We start from the raw sequence: 11,547 nt of genomic DNA, 5'->3' as shown, positions 1-11,547 counted from the left end.
GAGCTGGGAGTCCCGGACTTCCCCGACGTAGATGAGGGCACTGAACTGGTGGACCTGCTCGGGCCTAACAGCTGGACCCTGTTCATGCTGCTCGAAACCGGGACCAGCTGGCTGCAGAGCGGACCCGAGACGTGGTCAGAGGACCCGGATTATCAGGAGACTGTCGCCTTCGTCACCACGGTGAAGGTGACCAACGACGTGGCCGAGCGCGGGGTCAAACTCGTCACCGACTATATGGAGATCCTGACGAAGGACGACACGACCAGGGAGTTCCTGCTGCAGGGGGTGGAGCTTCACCGACGCAAGTTTCCAGACTTCCAGAAGAAGACCATAGCATCTGCGTTCTAGACCTAGCGTTCCAGGGCACATGTGGGCAAACATAGACCAGAACGGTTCCTATCCTGGGAATATGACATGTGATACTTTACGTGATATATTGCAATCCTGAATCCATACGGTACAAAGTCATGATGTAATCTTTTCGTTTCGTTCTTGAAATAGATTATAATACATTTTGTGATGTTCGCTGCAATTTTTTTCTTCGCAAATAAGGTCGCCAGCACCGCCAGCACAGCCTATTGCCCATAAAACTGAGGGCCATAGTTATAAGGGAACGTTCATGAAGTACTAAAGTGGCTAAATTTGATAAACTTTCAATCGATTTGAGGCAAGGTGAAAGTTCTTTAAAATTTCGATTGCCGCACCATTTTGGAAAGGTATTGAAAGGACCTATGGGAAAAACCCGGTTCCCGTGGTTTCGGACAACTTTAATACATTTCGGACCCCCTAATACACCGTACTTGATGTCAGTACTGAAAACTATGTGGATCAAATGTGGATACTGAGGAGGATATACCGCATGAACCGTGCCACTTCATATGAAGGCAGCGAATCAAGTCGTCGTGCATTAGCTCAGACAGGTTGGATCTTTTCACCCTCGCTGTCAGTCGACGTCGGCTGATTCCGCTTCTCTCGCTCGGCTGCGTTCGGGAGCGGTATTCCGGGGACGCCACACCGCCGCCGCCCCGCGCCCCCGCCCCCGCCTCCGCCGCCGCCCCGCGCCCCCGCCCCCGCCGCCGCCCCCGCCCAAGGCCAAGACGACCGCGACAGGAACCGCGCCTTGTCGACTGACCGTGTTTAGCGGTAAGCCGCCGGCCGACTCCCCCAGAAAGGCCATTAATGCTCTGCTTGGCAGGCAGGCCAGACGCAAAATCGGCACCGGCGCGGCGTGCGATCGCCGGCGGCGGGCGCGTTGCCAGCCGGCCGTCGGCTGTGTGTTCGGGGACAGGACGTCGGGTCGGTCGGCGGGTCAGCCTCAGCTACCGGCGCCCCGCGGATTAGCAGCCGGAGCCGTGCCCCCGCGGGTCACGCTGGTATCACTGCAGGGGGTCGGATGATCAGTCTAGGCCATGACATCGGTGACTGGGGGCGGGGGTCGGGCGGTGGTTACCCTGGCCTCTCTGGGGCCCGCTGGTCAATGGTCAGTCCTGCAGCGATACAACTTGACTAAAAACAAACACCACAGCCGCCGGGATGAGCCGACAGACAATATCCTCAGTCCGACACAGCTCTGGACCGGCTCTGGGTAAGTCCCGGCACGGGGTCGGTCTCAATGTCACCCACGGCGTGTCTGTCGTTGGACTGCGACCTCCGACAGTCCCAGCTCGTCTCTGAGCCTGCCGTAATGCCCGGAGCCGGTGAGACCCCTCCGACGCGTCGTCAGTCACCTCCCACAGGACGGCGAGATATATGGGTGGATTGTGCTGAAAGCAGCCCAGCCCGCCAGCTTATGCTAATCAGGGATGTAAAGCAGGCATGCCGACGCCTTATTTTGAATAAGGAAACGGTGGCGCGACGCTAGATTGGGAGAAATGAAATGCTATTGAATTGAAATGAATTAGTACTGGTTCCACCTGATTGCTTTTAGATGGGTTATCAAATAATATGATGATGTTTTATTACATAGGCTTCCGAACGCCGATGTAATTTTCGCACAAATAGCGTTAAAGCCTGAGGTCGATGATTGTTGTTTGCTTTTTCATGAATCATCCTGACCTCTATTGCTTTTTGCTGTTTTATCTCTAAACCGTGATACGTTGCAATTATTTTACAGAGATCAGGATAAAGCATTGGGATTAAATTCAAGTCATGTCCGTACCTGCCGAAAGCTTCCTATGTGTAGGTGGTGTACGTGATTGGTTTTACATACGACACTGGTGTGCAATGCAGCCAATGGCTGTTCTGATAAGTGACACACTGTGACCCAAGAACCTTGCAAAGCTAAAGGTCGCCAACCGGGAGTACTCGAAATTGCACATTACACAATGCTCAGAGTTATCTTTCTCAAGACATGTGCCATGGGTCCGAGTGATGGATCTATCAACCTCAGTGTAAAACTGCATGTGAGGATATATGATCCCAACGAATTTCGCATGAAAAATATATCATTGATCTATGTATTATATCATAGGATCCGACGTTAAACCCAGAACGTGGATCTGTGGAAAGCATGTTTCTAAGCGTTTCTATGTCAATAAGTGCCACAAAACTATGAATTATGGCGTGTAATCGCATGAAATAACTAAAACAAAACTGTTGTGGGTTGCAAGAAGTGTATCTTCAGGATTTTTGCGTTGCCAAAAAATAAGTGAGGATCTCACTGGATCTCGAGTAATAAATTAGGCTCGGATCTATGATCTCAATAGATCTCTCGATAAATTAAAGAGCTGGATGTATGATCCCATCGGATCCGAGATCAGAATCCGTGGGATCAGATCCCACATCTATGTATTCTCTCGGATCTGTGCACATGTCCGTAACTCTCCCTAAAGGAGACGACCATAAAATGATCCAGCGGTATTCAATTTCTATGCATTTTGGTTCGGTGTTCATTGAAAATGAGATAAACATTATGCACATTGCACATCGCAGTATTTAAAATATTTAGGGATTGTAGTTCTTTCCTTCCTACTAACCCACTCGTTTCACTTTTGTGTCGATTTTCGCTTAAACGGGGCATACATCGTTTCTTTTGTGTAATGGGAAGTCAGCAATGCTTTGGGAAGCTGAAGCACGGGGACACATTATAGTGCGATGGACTATACGCATAGGCACATACAATACAAAACTGGAATCGTGTCATCTGCGTCTGTTTACCTTCGCCTTAGCAATTACCTTTGATTTTGTTTCGTTCTACCGATAAACGCCGGTGAAATTATCATTCATCCAATCTTCATAAACATTTCATCGTTAGCAAGCTTTTCAACCGCGGTCATCGTCAACTGTAGAGAGTCGAAGGACGTCCTAATGAAGTCATGGAACCTGTCCTAGTATTCTGGCCTCGATGCCATTTTTCACCGCGCCCGCATTGCCTCTGCCGTGTGACCAATGTCAGAATAACACCTCTCTGTCCGATAGCTGAGCCCGTTGGGACCGACCGAACTGCGGGACATCGCTCTCCAGTAAAGGATGCAGTCACCCGCCGGACGCTATTCGATGGCGTCCTTTTACTCCTTAGCGCAGCGCAGTTGAGCTACTGCCAGCACAGGCTTGTATGTACGGGGACCCGCAGTTGCTACTGTACAGCGACCCTAAGTAAATTTTCCCAGCACCTTCACAGGGAACAACGATAAGCTGTCAGAGGGCACGCACAGAAAACTTCAGCTGCTCTTGTACAGGGACTGGCAGTTGATATCAATGTTATCGGCTGTTACTGGACAAGACAGACGGTTGGACTTGGGGTTCGTGTACAGTAGCAACTGCGGGTCCCCGTACACGGGCTGAGCGATGCTAAAAATCGCAGAGTGAAACAGTCATTGTTCAACATCATAAGCCATTATTTCACTTAAAACTAAATAAAAACATCATTGTAGAAGCCAACATGTGTCTGCAATAGTAGCACAAAATAGCCGTCTCGTCGTTTTTAAAACATCTGCACCATTTGTGTGAAATAAGCGTCTAGACGGAAACGAGCCCATTGAGCTCCTCTGAATGAAGGCGACAACTTTAAAACGCCTCACGGGCTACTTCTGAACGCCCTCTGTGACGTCACAAATGACCACATTATCCCCAGAAGTGGGAGGCTGGAGCCGGAAAACGCCTACATCAATCTCTATCTCTGTTGATTTTCGCCATCGCCCATGACGAACTCTTCATAAGCATGGCTCACTGGTCCAACCATTCACCACATGAAATATTGTACATATGGGTGGTTTGATTTCATAACTAAAATGCATCCACGAATGTTGAATAGTGCACGCTAGGTAACAGATTCGTGATGTCGCAATTTTGAACTTGTTCGCTGGTAATCCGCAACCGTCAAACCATGCTCCTGTATGCTCGTACTTTCACTCGTTTCGCTAGTCCTTCCCCGTCAGTCGTATTGCCTGGTCTGATTTTCGCCGCCGCCGTCCGGGCCAATCCTGCGGCTAATAGATGACAAACACGGCTGGTGTCTGTCCGACCTCGGGCTGTCGGTACAGGTCGTTATTGTGGGTCTGTCGGGATGGCCCGGCGACATTAATCTGCATGGGGGCGACGTGATCCGGCCGCTAACCGTGCCCGGCCGCCTGGTAACATACTGAGTGGGGAGCGGGGGCTGAGTGGCGGCCCCAGTCTATGACACGGTGGCTATACATGGTGTATGGGGTGATGACTATACTGTATAGCATTGTGGCTATACATGGAGTATAACATAGTGGTTGTATTGTGTATGGCATGGCAGAGGGACTGTAGCTTCGTAGCACCGCCATGGTAACTGTACGCTATACGGTAATGGAGGAAAGTAAGGAAACGGAGTTGGAAACGGAGGTGAAAGTAGACCAGTCGTGGTAACAGCAAAATGGGTGAATTCACTTCAGGATGGCTGCTGTATGGCAGCTGCAAAATGACCATTTTTCTCCAGTTCTCCACTGGTCGCTGCTAGTCTCTTTGCTACAATTATCCGGCCATAGTAACTGCCCTTGGCCATGATAACTGCGGCTGCAGTCCAGCCAATCCTGCACGGCAACCATGGTAACTCTATAGCTGCCATGCTAACTGCAAACCTGTAACTGCAGTCTGGCCATGGTACGAGACATAATTCGGTCATGGTGACTGTACTGTGGCGTTGGCTACTCAGTTTTGACTAGTGCAGTTGCAGACTCGCTGCTGTTCGCTCACGGTGACTACAGTCTACCCGTGTGAATTGCGGAGCTGTCATTAGCTCTAGAGCTGCCATGCCAACTGCAGTATCATGGCCATGGTAACTGCAGGCCGTCAGCTCGGTCTGGCCATGGTCCATGCTAACAGAACAGTCACGGTGCAGCTGTGTGGCGGCCATGGCAACTGCAGTCTGACCATGACCATAGTAAGCACGGTTCGGCCATGGTAGACGCAGGCTGCCACGGTAACTGAACGGCGTCGGATGTCAGGGGCTGACGCAACCGACAGCCACTGATGGTCATTGGTCAACCACAGCCACTGGGTGGCTGATGGTCCACGGCGGACGTGAGCCATTGTGAGCGCTAGATAGAAACGGTGTAGATTTAGGACATTTAGTTAGAATTTGTGTTATTTGCTAACTTTTGGTATACGGTGTCTTACATATGTTTGCTATGTTGTTTGAGGATGACTGACGACTTTACCTGGCGTTACTCTGCTTGGCGACACTTCTTTCCTGCAACGAGCTCGTAATAAAAATACATCCGACGCTTAGGTACATCTGACATAGGACTCAATTTTTTAGAGTCTTGTCATTTACCTCATAAGCTTAGTGGTCCGACCTATTCAATTTTTTCATGAACAAAAAATGGTTAGAGGTGAAATTAGGGTGATTGAGCTCTCAGCTCTGGGTAGCCACGCCTTTTTTGGGTACGCTGAAAATCGACGGAGAGGCACTCTTCCCCAGCTCCGTTCGGCCACTGATTGCTAACGAACAAGCTAGCCTATAAGCACAATTCATGGGCTCATCTTCTATCCACTGAATACCATAACTGTAACGCCAGTGGGTCATGCGGATCTCAGACACAGCATCGTCGTTCTAACGTCGATTGAATGTGTTCCGGCACGACCCGCGGAGCCGCTCGGCGGGGGCCTCAGCCGCCCCCGGGATGGCCTCCGGCACAGGCCGACAATCCAAGTGGCCGTTACCGTCAATGAACTGCACCGACGCGAACCACCGATGGTCCGGAGAGGCGTCCCGAGCTCGTACCCCGCGCAACGCGCTCGTATAATTAACACCATCAGCCCATAAATTACGAGCGTGTTGCTGTGTAGCTCCGTGATGCCTCGTAAATGTGGTTAACGGTGATCGGGTCAGGCTAACCGCCGCCTGACATGCCAAACAGACGCGGTAGGGATTTGGCGGGCTTCTGTGAGCTTTTTCTGGCTAGTGTCGAAGGACATTGAAGCCCTTTTGGTGGTATGGGACCACTGATACTAACTTTTTATGTGCTTCAGCATGGCATCACTTCACCACGCCCATGAACATATTCGGCGTCTTCTATACAGCGGATGGATTCGTGCTTTGCAGTTTGCAAGCAGCGAAGCCTCTTATGGGTGTTTTTTCTCAGCGTTGTGACCTAACGCGCGTGGATCAGCACAACTTGATAGAATAGAAAGAGAACGACGGAACAGTGACTGTGTTGAACTCGTTGCAGCGCTGGCAGCTCACATAAAACGTCAATAGGCATGACGCGCAAGTACTTTCTTATGCCTGGGTCCAGATATTCTGACTGACATGGTCTGGCCAAACAAAACAAACAAACAAACAAACAAACACGTAAACAAGCAAACACGTGGACAAATATACGGGGCAGCCCGTCACTCACCTGAATCGTGCACGAACACGACCGACTTGGCCTCGGCCAGCGACGTCATCGGCTCGCCCTCGAGCATGGCGCGCAGCATCTGGTCGACGACGCCCTCCACGGACATCTCGCCGACGTCGAGCAGCAGCTGCGCCTCCTTGATGAACAGCGACACGTCCAGCGAGGCGCGCACCTCCGAGCCGAAGTCCTTGCGCGTCACCTTCTGCAAATGACGGGCAAACAGAACCGGTTTATGTCGGCTCAGCAGGCCGGTGGCCGCCTCGCCCGTGGTGTCGGGCGTGTCGCGCGAGCCGCGGCCCGTGCTGCTCTTGCGTCGGATGCCCTCGGTGCTGCCGTTGCGGCTGGAGGCGGCGCTGAACGGCTGCGGTAGCTGCCAGCTGCCGTACAGCGTCGCCCATGGTTGTGTGAGCGAGCAGCGCCGCGTCCGCTGGGCCTGGCTGCTGTCCAGCGTCTTCTTGAGCACGACGCCCGGTCCGAGTGGCGTGCAGAGCGCCACGGGGGGCACGTCCACCACCGGCGCCGACGGGAAGTAGTCCTCGCTGAACGAGGAGCGACGCAGCACGCCACGCTGCTCGGACGGCGTGCTCGCGCTGCCGCCGGCGCCGCGCGGACCCGTCAGCATCGCCGCCATCGACATCTGCTTGACGAGCCGTCGCGGCGGCTTGGGCCGCGGCGCGGGCGCTGGCCGCTCCTCGGGCCTCACCATGATGGTGACGCCCCGCGCAGGGTCCGACGGAGATGTCACCGGCGGCGGCCGCGCCGCGCCCGACGCCGGCACACATGTCGAGGTCGTTGTGGAAGCCGAGGAAGGCGCGCTGCTGACGGGGGATCGGGCCGGCGCGCCGGACGGAGAGGAACCGCCAGGCCGTCCCAGCGGCGCCCCGGCCGCCACGGGAGACGCCGGGGAGCCCCCTGAGGGCGCCGGAGACTTCACAGCGGGACCCGTGCTCGGCACGGGACACACTGCCGGCACGGGGGACAGCGCGGACGGCTTGGCGGCCCGCGCGGCGAGCGGTCCAACGGCGGAGGTCGCGGAGGCCGCGCCGGAGGAGGTGGCCGGCACGCGGACGGCCGGGCCGGCAATGGAGGTCACCACGGACACTGGCGCGGCAGCGGAGGTGACGGCGGAGACCCGCGGCCCGGCCGCCGAGTCGGCCGAGGCCCTCTCCGGCTCACCCATGTCTACTGGAGGTGGCGCGGCCTGGCTCCCCGCCGCCAGACTGAGGACACGCGGCAGCCGACGAGCCGGTCGGCGCCGGCGCGCCGCCCGGGCCACCGCCGACTCACTTGTCGGCACCACCGGAACCGGGGAAAAATCGCCAACAACTCGCCGCCTGATTACGCTAAATGATTCCTTGATTAATGAATATTCCCTGGAGGTAAATACAAAACCCCTTGCATAAAATGCGGCCGAGGAACTTCCACTTATCAACGATGTAACCAGGCATTGGCCTTGTGTACTCGCTGTAAACTTCTCGGCATCGTTCCCCTGGGTGTCATGCATCCAATCTCCATTCAATGGGTTGGCTGCATGCAAATCCACGTGAACGTAGTAGAGATCTGGTAAGCATTATCTTCATGTACCGGACGAAGAGAATGGATGAAGAAGACGTGGTGAAAGAATGGCTTTGAAATTTCTCTGAGAAATGCTTTAATTGATCTATGCTTTCCTTGAAGTATGGGCTACGATGCCTTGTGCTTTATGCAATAAGCGCGTTAAAAAGTGCTTGTTCGCAGTGGATGGGGTTCAGTACCGATTTATTGACTAACCGATGGGTCAACTATCAACATCAAGTAGCAGTGCCGGTTCAGCTCACGTGACTCAGGGTTAGCCTTTTGAAACGTCTGTCCTTAATATTTTATCATATTCATTGGGACGAATCCTGGTCAGCACCAATATTCCTTTACTACTGAGGTTGGTTCACTAGGGAAATAAAGGCGCCGTGGTGACGTCATCAGAGGAAATCCTTCACGTTCAAATGAATGGGTCATTTGAATTGCTGATTTTGGCTCGATATAGTCCTATTTTTTAGTTTCAGCCCCATTTATCGTAATGAGGCGAACTCATTGTTACATTGGTACAACCTTTGATGATACATAATCCTTGTTTTTTTTTCTTCCGCTCGCTCGAAAGATGATGAAATTTGCATGCATGCCTATGGGTGAAGGGAGATTCTGCCGTCGTGGTGACGTCACGGTAAAGGGATTCTGGAGCTCGTGAACGGGGGCTGTCAGCACAGCGTGTGACAGACGTGTCGCATTATGGGAACAAAGGGGTCCGTGGCTCGACCCGCTTCTTTACACGTTACTCGGTCCGCTGCAGTCTTGGCGCGCGGCGCTGTGGCTCGGCCCGGCGGTGGCTGGCTCAGCTCCAGTTGACGGCGCCATATCGCCACTAAAGTAGTTCTTGCGGCGTTGGTTCGCCTGTCGGTGCTATGGCCGTGCCCAGAAACGGCAGACCTCTTTGTCCCATCACGTTAACCCTGCTCCTAACACTATGCGACCGAGTAGCTATGCCAGCACCCTCAAACACAGCTGGCTCAACTAGCTGCTGTTTCAAAGTTGATCTATCTGGAACTAATTACCGCAGCGTGGCATACATCGCATATGAAATTGAACCGACGGCCCTCTGTTGGAAATTGAGACCTTTCAGCCTTCAAAATAACTTCGCGTACGGACCGTGCCCGGTATATGTATTTGTATTTGTATTTACATTTAAGAGCGATCCACATACAAAGTGCGTGGCGATTACTGCTCAAACCCGGTCTTAGTTAGAATCGGAACCAGTTGGACCCGTGGGCACATTCGATTCGATTCGACTATCTTCTGCCATCTCCTCAGATTTCCAAATCCATCGCGGCAGGGTCCAGAGCCTAAATAGCAAGCGCTGCTTAGTATGTTCTCTGCATGAACCATTCGCTACAACAAACCAATCCACTCATCGGCGCGCGTTTCCTTCCAGTTCCATGCAGCATTGCGGATCCAGCCGCCACCCTGTCCTGGTAGACTGTGCCGGTGCACACCCGCGTCGCGCGGCACAGCCTACCGCGACCGGCGGAGGCTGAGGCAGACAGCCAGCCGCGCTGCCGTCGAATCCCACGGTAGAGGTGGCAAAAGATGATTGTTTTTTTTTTTTTTGGAACCAGACCCGAATTAGACCCGACTGGGCAATGGACATTTCTAGAACCAGTCAGACCTGGTCTTAGTTCTTAATCGGAACCAGTTGGACCCGTTCCCCAAAAGCCAAAGAATACAAACTTTTGTAGGTAGGTATCATTAGTTGCATAAAGAAACAGCCTTTTCCCAACTGGGAATGCTTACGAGGTAGAGTGTGCAAAGAATCTTACCATAAGCATATGCTTTCATTCCATTCACTGCATATTTTGCAATCAGGTTTAGTATGTAAGAAGTATGGTTCATGGTAGGACCCGATTGGACCCGTGAGAACATATCCAAGAACCGGTTTGGACCCATATGGGTCCAGACCTGGTCTATGGGCCGGGTCCTCGGGTCCACATTTTGCCACCTCTACTCCACGGCCCAAACTCGTGCAAGCGGCGCAGCCTGGCAACAGCGGCCCGAGGTAAAGCACGCTCAATGCTCCTGTCAGGAAAACTTATAATAGGGTCATGGCCGTGTTTTAAGAGGCCAACTTCTAATAACTTCCGGTCAACTGCTAAAGCTTTGGTTATAAAGGCGAGATCCGAAAGCTTTACTTCCTTTTACCCCTTGAAGCCAGGGTCCCGTTTCAAGGCACGCTGCCAGCCGCTGCCAGCGCATCTCGCGAGCTGACGTCACACTTGTGGTAGTGTTGGAGCATTGGGCTTGTTGATGTCTCCATGGAAACCCAAAGTGCCACGTAGCTGGCAGTGGCTGGCAGCGTGCCGTGAAACACCGCCCAGGAATCATCGCCATAGCCTTGAAAGGAATATTCGTGGGATTTTTAACTATTTCCCTGGTACATTCATGTCTACTTTTATACCTAATGACGTTCAAAATATTTAAAGACGATAATAATACTTATATTCACTGGTTGTTATAATTAAATTTTGATATACATATAATATCTTTTCTTTCTAATGTACTTAGAGATAATTAATCGAGACATGCATAGTGTTCGTCATACCATGCTTCCTAATTTCGCTAGCAAAATCACCATGATTTAGTTAGCAGCCGCATAGTTTTGCTGGTGAATACATGCGCATAAAGAGGCTCTTATCCTTCGTCTCGTAAGTAGCGCAGAACATCTGGTTTATCTTCCAGGTTATGTAACGCGCACCCCGCTACCGCGATGGCCTGCGTGAGTGCAGTCATTTGACTTTGCAAATGGCTGGCTGTCATGAACTTGACCACATGGTGGTGCCATTTGAATGAGGTACGCTCCACGGTCATGCAATCTGAAACAATGTGCCTTTCTGCCTAGCTAAACCCAGTCTCGGGAAATCATGTCACAAACAGTGCGCTTCCTCAGCATTTTTAGGATCGGGCTTTTTGAAGACTGATCCGCAAATTTGCTGTAAACAAATAGCTACTGCCTACTTGCGCACTTATCCTGAATCTGGGTATAGTATACATGCTTGTTTTTCGTGAAGAGTTTGTTTCTTTCTTGAGCGGCCTTTCATAGCTCGACACCATCTTTTGGGTCACCAATGACGGAAGGGCGCCATGGAAATAGGATAGCACGCCTTTGCCCTTATTGTTAGGGCTTCCGCACAGTGCGAATATGTAGAAGCCCTGT

General features: G+C 52.2%; 1 protein-coding gene across 1 annotated transcript in view; it reads right to left on the bottom strand.

Annotated features, from left to right (window-relative positions):
* Window positions 1–6,801: 6,801 nt before the first annotated feature.
* Window positions 6,802–11,547, bottom strand: part of LOC122374922 — a 28,714-nt gene continuing 23,968 nt past the window's right edge. The window contains exon 3 of the mRNA XM_043353981.1: window positions 6,802–7,011. Coding sequence (XP_043209916.1) covers window positions 6,802–7,011 — 210 coding nt within the window. The remainder of the gene's footprint in view (window positions 7,012–11,547) is intronic.

Source organism: Amphibalanus amphitrite, unplaced genomic scaffold, assembly GCF_019059575.1.
Source record: "Amphibalanus amphitrite isolate SeventyFive unplaced genomic scaffold, NRLGWU_Aamphi_draft 001739F_arrow, whole genome shotgun sequence".
Taxonomy (NCBI): domain Eukaryota; kingdom Metazoa; phylum Arthropoda; class Thecostraca; order Balanomorpha; family Balanidae; genus Amphibalanus; species Amphibalanus amphitrite.
The sequence above is the reverse complement of the archived record's forward strand: the minus strand, read 5'-3'. Positions and strand labels throughout refer to the sequence as shown.